The sequence below is a fragment of the Phoenix dactylifera genome, chromosome 4, assembly GCF_051530095.1.
Source record: "Phoenix dactylifera cultivar Ajwa chromosome 4, Ajwa_hap1_PhDact_Kaust_v1.1, whole genome shotgun sequence".
Lineage (NCBI taxonomy): Eukaryota > Viridiplantae > Streptophyta > Magnoliopsida > Arecales > Arecaceae > Phoenix > Phoenix dactylifera.
Genome location: NC_143193.1, coordinates 51,034,951 through 51,055,852, shown reverse-complemented (window position 1 = coordinate 51,055,852; position 20,902 = coordinate 51,034,951). Strand labels below are relative to the sequence as shown.

At 41.5% G+C, this 20,902-nt stretch overlaps 2 protein-coding genes across 2 annotated transcripts; one reads left to right on the top strand and one right to left on the bottom strand.

Annotated features, from left to right (window-relative positions):
• Nucleotides 1-1,844: 1,844 nt before the first annotated feature.
• On the top strand, nucleotides 1,845-9,378 carry SHM7 (serine hydroxymethyltransferase 7). The gene is made up of 4 exons (XM_008783350.5): nucleotides 1,845-3,390; nucleotides 5,163-5,568; nucleotides 8,600-8,701; nucleotides 8,859-9,378. Exons 1-4 carry the CDS (start codon nucleotides 2,347-2,349, stop codon nucleotides 9,080-9,082), a joined length of 1,776 nt encoding a protein of 591 aa, XP_008781572.2. The 5' UTR covers nucleotides 1,845-2,346; the 3' UTR covers nucleotides 9,083-9,378.
• A 2,076-nt stretch (nucleotides 9,379-11,454) lies between these two features.
• Nucleotides 11,455-13,064, bottom strand: LOC103701328 (uncharacterized). Its single transcript, XM_008783351.6, has 2 exons — nucleotides 12,372-13,064; nucleotides 11,455-12,272 (listed from the first exon to the last, which is right to left on the bottom strand). The coding sequence occupies exons 1-2, from the start codon at nucleotides 12,726-12,728 to the stop codon at nucleotides 11,673-11,675; spliced, it is 957 nt and encodes a 318-aa protein (XP_008781573.1). The 5' UTR covers nucleotides 12,729-13,064; the 3' UTR covers nucleotides 11,455-11,672.
• Nucleotides 13,065-20,902: the final 7,838 nt, after the last annotated feature.

Below are 20,902 nucleotides of genomic sequence, written 5' to 3'. Positions count from 1 at the left end.
ACCGGTCCTCAAGAATGGGTTTAACATCACTAGGTCAGTTGACAATTTTAGAAATAGGATTATTTGGGATCACTGCAACTTAGGATCGTTTGGTACAATCAAACACAGTGATTTATCTCTACCTTCATCATTTAGAGATATTATCCCATATCAAATGTCACCTAAGTGTCGACATCATAACCCACAATGTCTTGGAGATGTGGCTAAGTAGGCCTACATGCCGGACATAATTGTCAAACTAACCTATTTATGATATTCGGTATTATTAAAATAAACTTTTTAATAATTTGACATAACTTAATATATCGAGCAACTTTCATGTTTTTCTAATAATCATATTTACTATCTCCCTCTAGTTATAACAAACATGTCATGGCGAACATACATATCGGCAACTCTCTTGTTTTCACTTATATTGTTGCAGTTGGTTAATTATCTTTCATTGCTATGGATTTATGATCGATATTTTCTTAGACATTGGTATTTTCATAAATTGTAGGATTATCAAACTTGGATATTTCTATTTTACATATGTTTGGTTGGTTCAATTGCATGGCCATTAAAAATAAAATTTAAAAAGTTTGCTAAAATAATGTTGGAAAAATATTGCATGGATGTAGGAGCTTATTGGAACTTTTTGTAAGAAGACTTCCTCCCCATTGACATACACGCCTATAGACATATTATACCTGCGTGGATATTCGGTACTGGATGTCCATGTGTGCTCGATATTCTTTGAATTCCTGGGATACTTTAAGAAAGTTTCACCTTGGCATATTCTCGGCGTTACCGTGAGTTCTGACCGCCTCATATTCTCGGCGTTACCGTGAGTTCTGACCGCCTTAACCCCCCATTCAGTCATTCGGAACGCAGACAAAGGTCGCCTCCTCCCCTTCCTCGAAGCTTCCTTGCAGTGTGACAGAAGCTGTCCGTCCTATTCGGGACAACTTAGCCTCCGCAAATATCCTATCCACACGCGTACACCATGGTTACGCTCCTCAACCAAAAATTATATCGGGCGGGCATTAAAAAAAAAAAAAGACTTTCTATTTTACCACAATATTTTTAGTAGACACTTTAAAAAAAATTCAAAAATTATTAAAATTATATAAACAAAAAAATTCAAAAGTTAAGTAAGAATTAATAAGGCTATTACTATCAATGGAGTTCATCAATCTCGTAATTTTAAAAAATTAAATATGAGATGATTAATTATTTAGTATGTATCATCTGGCTATATAATATATACTCATAAAATATGTTCTAAAAATTATATATCGATTTACTTGAAAGTGTGGAATTGGATCACTACTAAATATAGATATATATCATATAAGCTCATAGTATGTATGAAAAAGTAGACGCATGTGTATCACCGAGTATATAGTTTGTATTGGTGAATATGATATTTTGAAACTGTATATTAATTTATTTGAAAACGAGTATTACATTGTTAAATGATTAAATAGGTGCCGGCAAATACTATATTTTAAAAATTATATATCGATTTATCTAAATGGATATATTGATTTGCCAAATAACTAATTTGTTTAGTACATATTATTTAACTATTTTATTTTTTTTATTTTTTAATACTATGTTAGTAGAACAAACCTATAGCTTTTGAATTTTTTAAAATATACATAAAAAAAAAAAAGAGAAAGCTTTATTCTACCGTGCCCCGCCACCTCCCTCATGTGACTCTTGCTGGCCTGTAAAATACCCCTTTCACAGTCCCCAACCTGCAACCATGCGCACGTGCAACGTGGCACGAGTGGCGGGGGCAACCAAACGTGGGAAGGAGATATTTTAGTAAGAGAGTCGGGCCTCGAGGCATTATTTTTGACGTAACTTGGAAATAAAGAAAAGTTTAATATTAAAAAATCGAGACGGTGACCTGATCCCTCAGACGGTGACCTGATCCCTCGAGTGAGGACGAGGCGGATCCGCAGTATGCCACCCGAATCCCGTCCAGGTGCATTCCCCGCTCCTCCGTTCTTCCCCATTGCCGTACAAAAATCCAGGTGGTCCACACTCCGCCTCCACACCCCCGCCCCCCAAACGACGCTACGGCGCGTCCCTCTCCCATACGGCCATACCCCGAAACTTCCACCATTTCTAGGATTTTAGGCTTTCTTTGGGCCTTTTATCTCTCTCGCCCTCTCTCGCTCGCTATTCTTCTCCTCCGACCGCCATTAATGGAACCTCCTCCTCTCCCTCCTTTTTCCTTCATCCGTTTCTGCTTCCACCGCTGCTTCTGTTGTTGTCGCTGCTGTTCCTCCCCCATCGCCCGTCTCTAGGGCTAGGGCTAGGGCTAGGGTTTGGGCACCTTCAATTTCCCTCGCCATGGATCTCCCCCTCCCCCAATCCGATCTCTCGCTAGGGTTCAACCGCCCCCGCGCAGCGGCTCCGCCCCGCGCCCCCATCTCCGATGACTCCATGACCCACCAGGTCGACCCCAGCGTCCGCGACCCCTCCCAGATCCCCCTACAGCTCCTCGACCAGCAGTCGGAGAATCTCGGCGATGCCTCCTCCGTCGGGGCTAACGATCCTGACGAGTCCGACGACGAACAGCGGCAGGAGGAATTTAGCATCTTGGGGTACCCGATGTGCCTCAAGAGGCAGCGGAGGGGGGAGTCCTTGTCGTCTTGCTCGTCGACGTCGCTGCATCCATCGAAGAGAGCCGCCGTGGGGCCTGACCTCGAGTCTCGGTGGGCCGCCATCCGGGCCTGGGGAAATCAGCCTCTCTCCACCGCGGATCCGGACGTGTTCGAGATCATGGAGAAGGAGAAGCAGCGGCAGGTCCGGGGGATCGAGCTCGTCGCCTCGGAGAATTTCGTGTGCCGCGCGGTGCTCGAGGCCCTCGGTAGCCACCTGACCAACAAGTACTCTGAGGGAATGCCCGGTGCCCGGTACTACGGCGGGAACCAGTATATTGATCAAATTGAGCATCTTTGTTGCAAGCGCGCCCTTGCTGCCTTTGGCCTTGATTCGGAGAGCTGGGGTGTGAACGTCCAGCCATACTCGTGTACCTCTGCTAACTTTGCAGTATATACGGGGCTTTTGCTCCCCAAGGATCGAATCATGGGTTTGGAATCACCGTCGGGCGGGCATGTGAGCCATGGCTACTATACACCCAGTGGGAAGAAGATATCAGGGGCTTCGATATTCTTTGAGAGCTTGTCATATAAGGTGAATCCTCATACAGGGTATATCGACTATGATAAGCTTGAGGACCGGGTGGTGGATTACCGCCCAAAGATACTGATCTGTGGAGGGAGCTCTTATCCCAGGGAGTGGGATTATGCTCGGCTTAGACAGATTGCGGACAAGTGCGGGGCAGTGTTGATGTGTGATATGGCTCACATCAGTGGGCTTGTGGCAGCCAAGGTGAATTATTTTCTTTGGAGAATTTTTTTTCTACTTATATAATTTTTAGGTGAGTTCATTGCTTAGAATTGTTAAGTAGCCTAGATGTTAAAGCATGGTACCGGCCGGTTTGGACCGGTCCGACCTGTAACCAGTATGCCGGAGCAGTGGAAGTCGATACGGGCCGAACTCAGCCAGAGCTGCGGAAGACGAAGAGAAAGGGAAAGAGAGAGAGAGAGAGAGAGAGAGAGAGAGAGAGAGAGAGAGAGAGAGGCCTTTGCTGCCCGTAGAGGGCCGGCAGAGCCTGCGGGGGCATGGCAGAGGCCAAGGCCGCGGAAAAAAAATTAGGGAGGCCGATTTGCCGACTTTACTTAAAAATTTTCAAATTTTCAAATTTGAAAATTTTTAAGCGAAGTCGGCTTTGAAACAAGGGACGGGGCCGCAACCTCGCGCCCCCCTAATTTTTCTCTGGATAAAAATGATGCTAATGCTCCAACACCCAATCTTAGCTTCAAACCTCTTGTTATAAAACCTATATATGGGAAAAAGAGAATTCCATGTTTTCGAATTTTGTTCTCTCTGACAGAAGTCACTAAAGAAAAGTTATTTTTCTTTTAAAAAAATGACTTGACGGCAATAACACCTTAAACATTAGATGGTTGAAAGGAAGGACAGCAACCTAGGTGAAAAATCATGAAGAGAGAACATAAAATTTATCATGAGAGAGAATAAAGGAGTAAAATTTTGGTCCTTGTTGAAAAGTATGGGAACTTTCAGGCTAACCCATTATGATCCAATGCGAAATGCATGACTTTCAAGCGAGTTCTGACATTTAAAAATTTGTAAATCATAGGCTTGGATACTAATAGTAACAGTTATATGTGCAGCAATGCAGTCCATCTTGAAAAGGTTATATTGATAATATTAGTTGGGTGACAACTGAAATAGAAATTGGACAAAAAAACTCAGGGTCATGAAAAAAAAGCATTTTTCGAAAATGAAAAGGATAAACTGAAAGCAGAACATTAAGTTGTTTATAATTTTCGATTGCCTTTTGTTCATAACACTGTTAACATTAGATGAGATATGCTAGTGGTAAAACCTTGAAGATATCCCTTGCCTTTTGAATAGGTGAAAAAAATCGTCATGTTTGTAGAAACATGGCCTGAAATGAAATGCATGGGTATCATTAATTTGTCAACTGGATTTACAAAAACAGCATTACAAGTGTGAACATCTCTTGAATACCTAGATATCTATTAATCTCTAGTCCATGTTCTGTATGATCATGTAATAAAAGGTGGCACAGAGCTACTAGGTTTATGTATTTAACAAAACAAATTAAGAGTTAGGTAAACTTCATGATCACATTAAGAAGGAACTGGCTATCATTTGTTCAAGGTACTGGAGAGCATTTAGTTAATGTTTTCTACTCATTTTTTTTACCAGGCTTATTGCATAGCACTCAACTACCACTACTGTGAAGTAATGGTTGCCAACTTTGCTTCTGAATATGCATATGCTCACTATAAGGGATTTTGGTATATTAATCCTTGCTAAAACAAAGTTGTTAATATGCTGCTCATTATTAGCTCTTGGAATGGCAAGGATTGAGTCCCATTTTAGCTTCAATTGATTAAAGTTTTTAATTATTTTTTAAACATATATTTGTAGAGCCAATTCTGCTCATCATATATCTCATTAGTATTCAATGGTATAGGAAAAAATATTCTGTCTGATATTGTGTATATATATCAGCACTGTTGATTGCATGTTGGTTTTACCATGTGCAGGAGTGTCTAAGCCCATTTGACTATTGTGATATTGTTACTTCAACGACTCACAAAAGTCTTCGAGGTCCTAGGGGTGGTATAATCTTTTTCAGAAAAGGAAGAAAGATGAGGAAGCATGGATTTTCTAGTGGTCAAGCAGATGATAGTGAGCAGTATGATTTTGAAGATAGGATAAATTTTGCTGTTTTCCCATCACTTCAAGGGGGACCTCACAATAGCCATATAGCTGCTTTGGCAATAGCATTGAAGCAAGTGGCTACACCTGAGTACAAAGCATATATTCAACAGGTTAAGAAAAATGCTCAAGCATTAGCATCTGCTTTGCTGAGAAGAAATTGCAGATTAGTAACTGGGGGTACAGATAATCATTTGCTACTTTGGGATCTAAGAACATTTGGGTTAACAGGTATTAAGAACTTTTTACGGTTCTTCTGCTTTCCTGGCATGTTTATGTTTACTCGAGCATGTTAATGAATTCTTATCAAGCCTAAAAGGGACCTTTATATCTTGGTATGTTATATATAATTTTGACAAATGACAATGGCATGACATTATTGATTAACAGAGTGATTAGGTTCTCGGTTAGCAAATGGAGGAGAAGCATTACATTTTTAAAATATTAATCACTTCATAGTTTTCTATTTATCTTCAAACCTTCCCCTCTTTATCATGCCTTCTGTTTCTACCTTCATGTGGCCATTTTTTTAAAGTATTTGTCTGGGTTATTCTTTACAAGTTACGGTCCCTGAATGATTTTGCAACTATAAATGTCGAGGATGCTCTACAGGATATTGTCACTTATGCCAAAGAGAGAGAGGATACTGTAGGGACTTTCTTATGAAATTTGTGATGGTGCTGGAAAGGTAGTTCACCTTCACTTGTTAAAGGACCTTGAACTAGAAGGTGGACAAACCTGTTAAGGAAGGGGTTGGAAGGACTTCCTGATAGATCGTGTGACATCTTCTCCCTAATGAATTTTGACTTTTACCTAACAAGAAAGGCGTGTTGGACGTCATACTTTGGTTGATTAAGTTTTGGAATTGAACCCAGTTCATTCACTAAAAAACTCTTGCCTCAACCATTGGGTTGCTGCTGTTTTAAATGTCAACAATAACATTAAGCAATTGGGTAGTACAAAAACTTGAACCAGTTTATTCATTCCACTAATTATTGAAATATAAATCCTTAAATATGAATAGTTATCTAAAATAGTGTACAAAAATTGTGAGGATTGCCAGATTATATCTGAAACTATGCATTACAGTCCTATGGTCACTACCAACAGTCTCTCTTAAACCATGTTTTGTAAGTTTTCTGATATGAGCCTGCCATTGAGAATGTTATGTTCCTTCCTTATTTTAATCACTGTGTTTGGATGATAAGTTTTGATACTTATGCAATATAATATACTAGTATGTTGAATATCTTTGGATGATAAATACAGGTTTTAGGTAATAATTGCCCAAATCTTACCAACATGGACACTTCAATATTTAACGGAGCATTTATCCACTATATGCCTTGTTAAAGTTATAGTGTAATGAATAATTGGATCCGTTTAACCATAAGAGTCTAGTTTCATGGATATGACATTTATAGATATAACTAACACGACAAATATGGGATGCTGAGGAGTTCTTATTAGAGGGATGCAGATTTAGGATATCCGTAATGGAGGTTTTGTCAGAGTGAATGGCAAAATGTTAGCATGGGATGAGATGCTAGTGGAGTTATATGAAGAGAAGAGGTTTTATAGGTGCCAGTATCTGGAATCTAACCAGGTAACCCACAATATGAAGTTTTCGGAGTTGATGATGGACATGGTAAAAGAATACAAAAAAAAAAAAAGCCAAGACAAATGTGGCTTTATGGTAGAGTTAAAACATCATTTTGGTGGATGGAGAGGAAAGAACTTATTGGCTGTCAACTAAGAGGAAGACAATGACCATGAAAGTCATGTATCGCTGGCAACAATAAGGGTGAGAAATAGATGTATCTCAACTTTTGGTTTCTTTGGGCCTACACTAAGAGTTTAACCTGCCTCTGAGTCCTTATTAGTGAAGAGCAATGGCTTATTTTTCTATGGGGATAAGAGTGGAGAATTGGTGAGTTCATTTTGTGTTGGATAAGGGTTTACTAGTATTTAATCTGTATCCTAGAAACCTCAGAAGCATCTGATGGGTTTGATTGTAAGAACAGGGACTATTTATTTCCTGTTGGCTATTTTAAGTGAGAAAAGAATCCCCACTCAAGATAAGATTTTTTGGTCTTGCATGGAAGGCTAGTATCTTTCATCAAAGAAATTGAAACAGATAATTGTTAGTTATGGTCCATCATAAATCACCATGCCTTCTTTTGGGGCTTTCTATGTTGTTTAGAAAACTGTGACACCATAATAGTGTGCTACCAAGATTGATTCTTAAATATCTAGTGATGTCAAAATGTAAGGTTAACTTGCAAACTCAACTGACCTAGCCCACTGCTGGAGGGACTTGGCCTAGTGCAATAGCTAGTCAATTGGGCATGGATGAATAATGGGGTCTTCTAACTTTGGTAGGCTTTGTCGTAGCTGTTAGGCCTAATAACCATAAAGCTCTTATAACAAATTGATGCATATAGGAAAGAGTACTCAGTATCAAAGCAATCAGGGTTAAATTACTAAGTACTTTAGAAGTATGTACTCTGGAGAAACTATTTTGGTAGTTGTGCTCTCTGACCAAGATCAAGACTTCTCCAGCATAGAATATGTGGTCAGGTAAGAGTGTTTGAGTTTCTTGACTTTTCCCCATTCTTTACTTTAGCTTTGTATGCTTAATAGCATTCTGACTTTTAACAGACAAACAAGTTAACATTAGGAAAATTAAGAAATTCTTGACTTCTAGAAGTTAATTATGTGCCTCTCCAATGCTGTACACACACAGGCCACACACATATCAGGACCCATAATTCTTCGGAGGTCATTTTTTGTTAGGGGTGCAAATGAGCCAAACCGAGTGTATTGGGCTGCTTGGTGTGGCTTGATAAATTTGAGCAGCTGCTCGAGCTTGGCTTGAGCTCGAGCCAAGCTTCAGATACTGTTCAAGCTCGGCCTGAATCTCAGCTTGGCTGGCTTTGAACTGAGCTTTTATTGAGGAGACTTGAGCTTTCCCACTGTTTTTGAACAGAGCCGGTGTTCAGGCACGGCTTGTCTATGGAGCCGAGCTCTAAAAAATATTTGAACTCGGCTTGTTTTTTAGCTGAACCGAGCTTAAATGAATGACCATTGAGCCAACCCGAGCTGCTCATGAGCAGCTCGATTTGTTTGCAAAGCCTTATTTTGTGTCAACTAAGCTTATTTTTTATTTAATAGGGTATTAAAACAATCGATGCAATGTATTATGTAGAAAATATAATTATCTGAAGAATTTCTTGGTCCTCATTTTCTTTATTTTGAACAGGCAAGAACTTTGAAAAGGTTTGCGAGGCTTGCCACATTACACTGAATAAAACCCCCATTTTTGGTGATAATGGTGCCATCTCTCCTGCAGGAGTGAGAATAGGTAATGTCCCATAATTTTTATGTGCTCATGTGTATGTGTGCATGTGCAAGTGCATGTGTATAATGTATTTGCTTGTGCATGGAATAATCTTAATCTCAAATGCACCATTTCATTCTGATGGAAAGTTCATGACCACTTTTTGTTTTGCTATCTAAAGGTGCCCCTGCCATGACTACAAGAGGTTGTTTGGAGGAAGATTTTGAAATGATTGCTGAATTTCTTCTGAGAGCCGCACAAATCGCAAGTAACGTGCAGAGAGAACGTGGGAAGTTACAAAAGGAGTTTCTCAAGGGTCTTCAGAGAAACAGAGATGTTATTGATCTTCGAGACCATGTTGAGGCCTTTGCTTCACAGTTTGCCATGCCAGGATTTGATGTATGAGCAGCAGACAATGTGTTGAGCACCTTGCTATATATGCAGAACAATTGGTAATTCTCCTAAATTCCTTGTCATACCTTCTGTGCTCTCAGACGTCACTGTAAATTTGAGGCTCTTCATTATCAAATCGTTTTCAACAAAAATGCTTGTTGGTGTATAAAATTCAAAACCTGCGACATTCCTGTGTGCTCTCCCACGTCAGTTTTGCTTTATTTATACACTAAATGAATGATGCGCAGCTTTCTTGCTGTGACCTCTACTGCCAATTATTTAGTAAGTATATGAGATAATGCTACAAATCTCGGTGCCAGTCTTGTTCTTTTCTGTTAGTATGGTTGAAATTGTTGAGAAGTTTCCATGTGCTTAAAGTCTTTAACTCGTTCTGTTAGCATGGTCATGTTTATTTTTGCCCTTCGATATAGAGCATGGAAACAATTTGACATCTGTGCATCTTCCACTATGCAGCATATATTGCAAGATCAGAAAATAGAGTAAATTCTGCATAATTATATATTTTGCGCTTGTTTTGCAAAGATTCTAATTCCTTTATCCGCAATCGATTGTAATTTTACGTGTTGGTAGACTGGGTGAGAGCAAAAACATAATGGATTCCTGTCTGAGCTGGGAGCAACGTTTATGGAACAAATACTAGAACTTTAGCAGTTGTATCCTACTGTGGTTCCACCTTGATTGTTAATTGCACCAATGATTTGCTGGTGTTGTTTGTGCTGAGGCTGAGTCACCTATTGGATCAAAGGCTGAAAAAAATGCATGGAATGTGAAAGTAGCGATGTTGCCATAGGGTTGTCGAATGTTGCTGAACAGGTTCACCCACGATAGAGTTGTGATACATGCCCCACTTCCTGGTTCATTTCAGGGATATCCGACTAGGGATGTAATCAAGCTTGGAGTTTGATCAGCTGGGTTTGATATGAATTTCAAGCTTGAACTGTTGGATTGAGTTTGATTTGTTTACCATATTATTTCAAGACCAATTCGAGCTTTGAGTCGATCAGCTTGATGATTCTAATTTGAGCTAAAGCCAATTCAGGTTGAATCAAGCTCAGTTCAAGCTGGAATTAATATTTAATTGATTCCAGGGATAAATAACGTATACTGAGTAAAGCCTTGGTCTGTCAGTACATCATATAAATAATAAGTAATATATATAATATAAATATACTTGAGTGAGTCTGATCCAGTTGGGTCAATTTTTGATCCGGCTTGAAATTAACTTCGTGTTTGTTTTGCTGGTTCATGGCTTGATTTGTTTAGCATCATCAGATCGAGCTTGGTCGGCCTTACATCTGACAGATTTGTTTTTTTTTTTTTAATGGAAGATTTAAATCCTGAGAGCTCTCCTGCTCTATTGCAGCTGAGCTAAGACTGAAAGACTGGATAGCTATTAGCGTGGTTTAGCTGTAGAATTTGCACCTTGCCTGGTAGGTGGAGGGATCATTATTATCTCGAGGACCCCAAGGGAAAGTGGATCCCCTAATCGTCTAAAGGTGGAAAAGATGGTCAAGTTGTTTGATGAATTCCTAAATGGTATAATCCTGCGATAGTGTGTGAGAAAAGTTTAGAAACTTCTCATTTGTGCCATGCTTTTGAGAAGATACCTTTCTTTTTCGAATCCTTTGTGAAGGGGATTAGAGGTATCAGGTTCTGAGAAGAGGTGATAATAGGCATAAGATTTGGAAGTCTATCGATATGATGAGATCTGAGGTTTAGTGATGAGGAAAGGACAGGTATCAAGCAGCAGACATATGTCAGGCTGCTGTTCAGAAAGCTTTTCACCACCTCCTTCTGCTTCTTCTGTTGAACGCTAAATCGAATCAGACAAAAGCTTCCATCACAGCCGGGCTTCCTTTCTTTTTCCCTCCTTCCTTTATTTCTTTTTTATTTTTTTATTTTTATTTTTTATTTTTTAAGGTCAAATAAGCTAGGAATCTCCGGCCACCCATTTCCTTATTCTTGTGCCAGTGGAATCATTAATGATACAAGGAAAGAAAGAACCATCACTAGAAAAAGCAAAAAGAGAAAGGGAGAGAGAAGTTAAAAGAACCCCTGCTTTCTTCTCTAATATCTCCAGATGCCCTGTTTTCCGTAGATGTGCCTTGAGCTTGTCTTCTTGAGAACAAAAACTACCTTTCCTTTCTCTGGAAGTTTTTTTTTTTTTTCCCCTCCCCACGGCAGAGAGGGTGTCCGGACGCGACACTTCCCTTTTCCAGCAGCCATATATTCTTATGCCCACCATTGAAACTTTTTACAGCCCATCCCATCCCATATTCCCATCCCATCCCATTCCCCTCCCCTCCAGTAGTATTATAATCACCTCATAGTTTCTCCTGCAGCTGTGTTCATGGAACGCAAAATCACAAAATTACCACATGTACATATATTTTGGTATGTCAATAGCTCTACATGCTATGAAACACATCCAACTACAACCGAAAAGGATACCAAAAGCCTTTGGACAGAAACAGAGAAAAGAGAAAAGACAGCCCAAAAACCTATCCTAGCTTCCCATGATCTCTTTAGCCTATAGCTGCCATTTTCTCTTGTTTTCATCTTACCTTTTCAACACTTGCTCTTACCTCTGACTGCATATATCCAAGAGCTTCTTCCTCCCTTCCACGATCTCGTCGAAGAAGTCGTCCAGCTGCCCGGTGATATTCTCGGTTCCAGACCTCAGCAGCCCGAACCACAACTTGAAGCTCTCCACCCTCTCCCTGAGCCCCCCTCCTTCAGCTTCGCACCCCCTGCTCCTCTCCAACTCCTCCCTCAGATCCTCCATGCCGGCTCTCACCCTCCGGAACTCGTACATGAGAATTCCCGGCCGCCGGTCCATCCTCTCGATCTCCCCCACCACCCTCTGCTGCAACCGCGCCATCGACACCATGAACCCCGACCCGAAGAAGAGCGAACCTTCGATGGCCGCCGATGCATCCGAGCTCCGGTCGGGCCACCAGCAGACCAATCCCCAGAGCAGGAGCATGAGGAGGAAGGAGCTGACGCTCCTCATCGCATAGAGAACCCCCCTGAATCCATTGAATCCGTTGAGCCTGGATTCCACCGGGACTTTCTCGTCGAACCGGAGCGAGAGAGACTCGGCTCTCGTCTCCACCACCACTCTGTTCTCCTCTTCCAGCCCCACGGCCGCCCTCCGGCATACCGATATCGCCCGCATTACCTGTCGTCGATAAAAAAGATTGGTTTTTGGTCAGAAGCTATATCTGACGAATCGGGTAGAAGAAAGCTCGAGCCCGGCATGCAGCGGCCGGACACCTACCTGTCTGCTGTTCTGAGGACTGAGGTGGCGGCAACCATCCTCGAGCGAGGAGACGATGTCGGCGCCGGTGGAGTAGTACTTCTCCATGCTGCAGACGCCCATCTTGAGGACATGGCAGGCATCCAAGAGGCGGGAGCTCTCGTCCATGTACTCGTCGAGCCACTTCTCCCCTACGGGGAGGTGGAGCTTCTGGACCAGGTGCGTGAGCTGGGAGTGGAACGAGCGGAGGAGCGACACGGCCCGCTGAAGGAATTGGAGGGACATGAAGTTGTTCGAGGCGAAGCAGCGCTCGAGCTCGTCGAGTCCCTGAGACAGGGACGAGTAGAAGCCATTGACAGAGGTGGAGGACGGCTTCATGGGGTCTTTAAGTCCAGGCAAGGAGAAGAGATAACCAAGACCGGAGAGATGATGGGGGGAGATGGATGCCAACTTGGTGTAGTCTGGGCGAGTTTAAGTAGGAGAGGAAGGCAAGAGCGAGAAGGGGCTTAAAAGCTCAACTTCCTATGTCAGAAAAGGATGGTTTGGGAGCAATGATGGTTGTTTCCTTTGAAGGGGAAAGGATGATTGGGAATCTGCCATTGGCTTTGTTTAGTAGTACTGCAGTAGTAAAAGGAGGTAGAAGAGAAGAAGCCAGCCAGCCACTCATGGAAAACCCACCTCATGGCTTCCTCTCTCTCTCTTAACCTTGGTATTGGGCTAGCGTTGAGTTGGCTGCGGCTTTTATAAAATTCCTTTTGGGTTGCATCCATGGTGCGTCGGGGAGAGTGGGGGGGAAAGCATTGCAATCCAATCCAAGTTGACCGACTTGACCGGAATCCCCCTCAAAACGGCGACTGCGGTGTCCGTAGGGACCGGGAGGTGGAAACGGAGCCCATCCTGCTGGCCTTTTCCTTTTTCTATGATAGCTTTTCCTTATTGATGCATGTATCACAATCACTGAGGCCAAGCGTCCCCATGTGAGGCTCTTGTACAAACTTAATAGGCCTCGCCAAAGCCATGTTCATGTTTTAATTCCGCCAACTTTCTCCCTTCTCTCCAATACGAGCAGCAATCGATTGGCTCATGTGCTTAAGGTGACGAGATGATGTCCCAAATGATGGTGCTGAATTGAACACAAAGCTGGTTGGTTTATACGCATCGAAACTCACTCCGTACGACTCTCGCTCATCGATTCGCAGTCGCAGGGGAGTGGAATCATGAATTCCATTGTATCCGTCCATATCTCTGTCCACTATGTAGATCTTCTTTTTAGGCTTCACCACCCATATCTTTCCTCTTCTGCTTCTCTCTCCCTTTTATTTTAATGCCAAAAGCTTTGGCGTTTCAAGGATGGGGACCCCCCCCTCTGCATCATTTTAAAAGGGCCATGGTGCTCGTGGGATTTTGGAGAACGGGATGCTCGGAATTGAGGAAGAGCATGTTGATCTTTTGAGATTTCATTGGGAAGCGGAGGACTAACTAATGAGCATCCTCACAAGGCTGGAGCTACCCATTATTCTATTGCAACATAATAATAATAATAATAATAATAATAATATGCAAGGCATTAACATGGAGGCCACTTGCCATGGCCTGGCTATGGGACTTGGGCATTTCCTTCGCTGCACCACAATGATAGGACTCGGATAGAACAGACGCATTCCCAGTTTTGACTAGGACGGGACCCACGACATGATCGAAGGACATGATGATCCTTGGATGGACCAGAATGAGAGAGATCATCCGACCTTTTGCTGGAATTTGTACTGCAGAAGCCACAAGGAGAAGGGTTAATTACTTGCATCATTGATGATCGCATGTATAGGGATTACAGTTCTTTAGATATGTGGCCAATCATGAAGGTGGGTTGTTCTTCATCTCAACCTTCTTTCCAAACTTATTAATACTCAGCCGGACGTCTTCCAACCACTAAAGTACAAGATATATATGAGTAGCATAATCAGTTAACCTGGCATAACTCATGTCAAGAGACTATGGCATGAATGCTAGATGGTGATGTGAAAATGAGAGGTTATATTTAAATAGAACGAAATCTATATCCATATATTTATCCATGAATAAAGTATTGCAATAACGTCTGCAATGCTTATACCTATACCTCATTACAATATTTAATTGACAGTAAAATCCAGCCAAAATTGCTGATTTGTTGCGGAGAGACGTTGATTGACATACTTAAAAAAAGATCTTTTGATGCTTATGTCTTATGTTTCATGGTCTTCCTTATTTGGATCAGCTCATGAATATGAGTCCAACTGAAGCTAATCTCCTGTGTCTAGTAGATGAGATTTATCCGCATCAATAAAGATTGAAGTTCGAGGTAGGTATATCTGCAAAAACGAAGGTAGAGAGAAGACAATATACATCAAGCCTTGGGACAATAGCTAGAACATAGCTTGTGGGTCATCATCATTCCTTTCTGCATGACAAGGCCATTGTAGGCAAGTTGGGTCCAAAGTGGGAGACCTATTCTTCTTAACTTAACCATTCACCCTCCATGCCAAGGTTTGTCAATGCGTCGAAAGTGCCTTCCTTCCTTTATTTTATTTCCTTGCCTGGCCACTACGGTATGCATGCTATTGGGACTGCTATTCTAAGTTGAACAAGAGCGCAGTGGAAGAGTTTCAAATTGGGCAATCTTTCTGAGGACGTTGTTGGTTTGGTTTGCGTCGCTTTTTGACACTCGCGATGGAGAAGTTCTCCGAGCCCATACTGATCTCTATAAAGTGACAGCCACAATGGGAGTCAAACGTCCGACTTCCGTCTGTGGGAGGAGGAGAGCTTTGCGTTCGGAAACGATTCCATCACTCTGAAGAAGCATTCACGGCTCTTAGAGACGTGGGATAAGCACTGCTTTCTTTAGTACTTTATTAATTGCCTCCATCACTTAAGAGGAGAATTAATATGCCATATTATTGCCAATCTGATCCTATGCACTCATTCAAATAGGGTGGGGACTAGACTGGACCTAATGTGAACTCTCTAGATTTGAGAGATTTCAGTGGCAGCAGATTTGGGCAGATTAATGATGAACTTTTACATTTGATCACACTCTCTTTTGTTTGCGTGTAATTTGATGGCTTACAAGAAAATCTCAAAAATTCGATGGCTTATGCATGCAAGCATGATTATATCCTCGAGAAGAAAAAGACCGAAGGAGTCGAGATCGAAGTCCGAATTGCAAGCATGATTATATCCCTGAGACTAGAAAGTTTTGCTTCGGAAATTGAAGAGCTATGCTGGCAATTGTTGAAGCTCAAGTTGGCATTTAAAGTTTGGACAAAATAAGATGAAATGAGTTGATTTGTTGGAACACTACAGACTTAAATCACGCAGCAAGTCATTGCTGAATAGCTACCACCTTGTCTTAGAAGGAGATTGCAAGTCATGTTTTATGGAGGGATAAATTTCTTAAACAATTTTGTCCTTATTGATATGATGAAGAAAGTATCCTAGTGAAGTCCATCTCCAAAGCTTGGAAGGATCGAATCGAATCGAAATCGATCTCCATGACCCATGATGATATCACAGGTCTAGGTCAAGTTCATGCACCTTTAAGCTCGAGAAGGCGACCCCCGGGGAGGTGGAGGAAGAAACAACGATTGATGAGTTTCAAATTGGAAGTCAGTCGATGTAGCAACCTTACAAGATGACAAGGGATCTAAATGAAGACCTAGGCTTTCACTTTACACTTTATTGAGTCAATGGGCTACGCAAACATGGCTATTTCTAAGCACAGGGGTGTGAAAGGCCAAGCTTACGTAATAAAGTGCCATAGAGACCGTAAGAGAGACAAAATCCGAGTTTGGGTAGTTCTCTTTACCAGGTTTTAAGGGATTTGCAGGAGAGCAATCCCCGTTCTGAAGCTTGTTTCCAAAAAAAAAAGGCCAATTTCCACCAAAAAGTAAAAAGAATCATAGGAAGTCCAAACACTAACCAATAGGAGTCTCAAAAATGCCGATTACTTCTTTCTAGAAGATAATTTCTTAGAGCTTTAACTAGAGATTGAGACATGCTTAATCTATTCCTAACATCCTACCTGCTGAACCTATTTAATCTGTTTAAATCCATTTAATCCGTTAATAACCTATTCAACTTGACATGATCTATTTAATAAATAGATTATATGGTTGGATCAGATTATTTGTTTAATAAATATATCAGATTTAGATTTGAAATTTTAATCTATTTAATAAATAAGTTATATTCGAATTGATAAATTTTTCATCCAATCCGCATCCGACTCGATTGCCACCCCTAATTGCTTCCTTTGGACTGACAACCGCAAAGGCTTGCAACTATAGATGAGCAATTGGAAGCATTTGTTGATTTTTTTTTTCTTTTTAAATGAGGCTTCTAAGTGACTGAATCATCTTTGTTTTTCATCATCAAATTGCAATTTCTTAGTCAAAGACCTGAGGGAACTTGGTGAGCGGTTTGCAGCTTAGCTTTAACAACAGATTATGCTAGTTTTCAAATGAGCAGCGATGAGCAAAGGGAAGCTTATGTTGAGCAACTTCTTTTTTTTTTTTTTTTTTTTTTTTTGAATGAGGTTTCTAAATGACCAGAATATTTTTTTTTTAATCATCAAATTACATGAAGACTTGAAACGACCTGGTGAGTGGACTTGCAACTTAGTTGGTACAGATGTCTTTAAAGCCATCATTGAATAAGCTTTTGAGGTACAAAATTCTCATTCTCTCGTGAGGTTTGCTTGGTGATAGCTGGTTAGAGATGCACTGCACCAAACCTCTTCGAACTCATTATTAAATCAGCACTCAACTGGAAAACATGGGGGTGGTTCTATATACACCCCCCCTATTGCTAAGGACACCCCCCAAAAACCAAAAAAAAAAAACCCAAACTAACCTTTAGTGTAATTACCATATTGCCTTTGAAATTTTCTCAGTACACCCCCCCTTCCTCCTCACTGCCGCCTCCTCCTCCTCCTCCTCCGCCTCACTGCCGCCTCCTCCCCTCCCCCTCCTCCTCACTGCCGCCTCCTCCTCCTCCTCCTCCGCCTCCCCCATCAGCCCTCCTCCTCCTCTTCCTCCCCCCCTCCCCCCTGCGCCCGCTTCCTCCTCCTCCCCATCCCCCACCTCCCCGTCCTCCTTCCTCCTCCTCCCCATCCCCCACCTCCCCCCCCTCCACCTCCCCGTCCTCCCCCTCCACCTCCCCCTCCACCTCCCCGTCCTCCTCCTCCGCCACCTCCTCTCACTCCTCTTCCCCCACCTCCCCGTCCTCCTTCCTCCTCCTCCCCATCCCCCACCTCCCCGTCCTCCTTCCTCCTCCTCCCCATCCCCCCCTCCACCTCCCCCTCCACCTCCCCGTCCTCCTCCTCCGCCTCCCCCCTCCTCCTCCGCCACCTCCTCTCACTCCTCTTCCCCCACCTCTCCGTCCTCCACCTCCCCGTCCTCCCCCTCCACCTCCCCCTCCACCTCCCCGTCCTCCTCCTCCGCCTCCCCCCTCCTCCTCCGCCACCTCCTCTCACTCCTCTTCCCCCACCTCCCCGTCCTCCTTCCTCCTCCTCCCCATCCCCCACCTCCCCCTCCGCCTCCCCCCGCCTCCCCGTCCTCCTCCTCCGCCTCCCCCCTCCTCCTCCGCTGGCGGGTGTTTTGGAGGGGAAGAGCGGGGTGGGGGGGGTTTGGGGGGGTGTAGAGAGCAATTTAGGTGAGGGGGGTGGGAAGGGTCGGGGATAATTTAGAAATTTTTAATTTTTTAGGGGTGTCCTTAGCAAATGGGGGGGTGTAGAGAGTATTTAATTTTTTTTTAATTTTTGGGGGGTGTCCTGAGCAATAGGGGGGGTGTATATAGAACCACCCAAAACATGGGCATATGAAGGCACGAGGATTCCTAAATTACCCTGCCGTGCGGTTGCAGTGGGACTCGGGAATCCTTTGGTTGGCTTGAACTTCAAAGATGACAGCTAATTCATTCTACTTTAGAAAGCCTTCTCAAAGACTCGAGGGGAAAGAAGAAAAAAAAGAAGGAATTTTGTCGGGGCAAGAAAATTTTGTTAAGATAAACACATAAATAGAAATTTTTTTTTTAGCAAATTCATTATACAATGTGTGTACAAATATATTAAATAAATAAAAAAAAAACACAAGCTCATAGAGTGCCCGAGGTAGCTCCCCCTCTTCTGACCACAAGGTATACCCTAAATAGTGGGCTACGTAGGCAGCCACTCAGTCGGCCGTCTCGTTGGTCTCTTTAAATACATGCTTGGCCTAAAAGATCACTCTATCCCTCATCACCATCTCAATGTCCTGGAGCAAAGAGTATCTTCACGTACTTATTTGTTCCATATTTGTGCATATTTAGTAACAAAACCATGTTCTTGTTGAAGAAATTCAATGGAAAATAAGAAAATGTTGATGCTAGAAACTCGAGGTGACGTGCAATATTAGGTTAAATCCTTTCCCCTAAGAGAGAAACAAGCTCTAAGTTTTGTGGCCAGTTGATCAGAATGATAATATCTATAGAACGCATGGGTTGGATAGATTCATTGCCTCATGTATGTGCTAAACATCTAACAGTAGTCCAGGATCCAATGCAAGAAATAGCATGGAAGTGCCATAAATAGACCTTGATGGAAAAATGATTTTTGAACAATTGATAGGCTCCATTTAAGTGATCTGTGCTTTTGGTAGCTCAATTGGGCTCAATATTAGTAGTTCTGCACTCTGGTAGCTTAATGGGGCTTTTCTTAAATCCTGACCAAAGTCAAACAGATTTATGGGCATAATCCTATACTCAGCCTGAATGGACTCACTTCAGAGACTTCGCAAAAGCGAGAGGAAGTCTACAAGAGCTTATAGAGTACTCGAAAGTAGAATGTCCAAAATTAGGACCAGGAACCTCGGCAGCGTGAAGCAGAATCTAGCGGTTTCCATGAAGCATAAAAATTAGGTATGGGCATGAAATAATTCACATCCATCCTATGAAACAACGGCCGCAATTCGACGAATGCGTTTGGTTTTGACTCGAATTTCATTACATTAATCTAAGCCAGTAGATTTGGTGTCAAGTCTAAGTCAGTTTCGGTTGCAGCAAGGAATTTAAGTTTAAGTAAATTTTTCAAGACATGAAAGAATAGTGTAAGCCCACACCAGCTCACTGCGGTGCAAAATATTTCAATGGATGATTAACCAAAAATGCTAAAATGGGGCGTACGTGATGGCTGTGGTAGGATTAGATGGAGATAAGCTTATGACTTTATATATATATATATATATATATATATATATATATATATATATATATATATATATATATATATATATATATATATATATATATATATATATATATATATATATATATATATATATATATAATGAAGAGACATCATATTACTTGAGTTATCCATAAAAATTTCCACATTTCATTGCTTCATCAATAGTCAAGAAGCAATCCAAGTGAAATTAGCCTATTAGCTTAGTTGGTTAGAGCACCGTGCTAATAACGCAAAGGTTGCAAGAGGTTCGAGATTTGCGTGGGCCAATTGATTTAATTTTGTGCTGGAAAAAACCAACACTACTTTTAATTTTCTGCTGAAAAAAACCAACAGTAATTGCTCCTTCCCATTACTTCTTGTTAGGCCTTGCTTGGGCCTATCTTAGAAAAGAAACGTTTAGATGATCTTTCCTTTTGAAATCATAATCATCATCATCATCATGATTATTAATATTATTACTATTGAGGCTGCTGCTACTACCATCATTATTATTATTACTATTATTATTATTACTATTACTAATATTATTATTACTATTACTATGAATTTTATTATTATTATTACTATTATTATCACTATCATCATCATCATCATCATCATTGTAGCATAGTAATGGCTTAGAACAAGTTAGGATGGTTTCTTAGATACAATCCATCTTACATCCCAATAGATAAATTCTAATAAGGCAAGCTTCCTATCCACAACCTTGCTATTTATTATGTTTTATTAGCCAGTCCGCAAGCCCATTGGCTTCTCAAGGAAATTTTGTTGAATTCCCTGTTGCTCCTCTGATCTTCATTCGAACTATATATGAATGTCTTCTGAACAGTGGGAAAGATAATTTGAATTGCAGATTTTAACGAAAGAGTTATAGCGTGAGGAAGAAAAGTAGAAGACTCCATGAAGGCAAAGATGAATCATAGCAAACATCACATATGCATAAACTATGGATATTTATGATTGTCCAGCATCTGGATGGCGTGTTATGTTGCACCCATTTCATCAATCCAGTTCTTCATTACTCCTAAAGGAACGAGGAATTCGTGTGTTGGTAACAAGATACAACACATACCGCCCAACTGCAAATGGGGTCAGGGTCGTATCTTTTGTGCAAAAGAAGGATTTGCCTTTCTTCGCATCAATCCACCATATATTGGATCGCGCAATGGTTGCTTCGAGATCTACGCATATGGATGAATAGAAAGATTCAAAGTGCTTTGAGATCTGTATGATTCTATTTGAATTATGAAGGGAATTATGATCGTGTCAATTTATTTTCTTAGAAAGAAAT

Bases quoted from the DNA above. Each gene is read 5' to 3' on its own strand.
- SHM7 (XM_008783350.5), top strand. From the start codon at position 2,347: ATGGATCTCCCCCTCCCCCAATCCGATCTCTCGCTAGGGTTCAACCGC. The intron at 5,569-8,599 runs GTATTAAGAACT...TATTTTGAACAG, and splicing joins AAGAACATTTGGGTTAACAG to GCAAGAACTTTGAAAAGGTT. The intron at 8,702-8,858 runs GTAATGTCCCAT...TGCTATCTAAAG, and splicing joins TCCTGCAGGAGTGAGAATAG to GTGCCCCTGCCATGACTACA.
- LOC103701328 (XM_008783351.6), bottom strand. From the start codon at position 12,728: ATGAAGCCGTCCTCCACCTCTGTCAATGGCTTCTACTCGTCCCTGTCT. The intron at 12,273-12,371 runs GTAGGTGTCCGG...TATCGACGACAG, and splicing joins GTCCTCAGAACAGCAGACAG to GTAATGCGGGCGATATCGGT.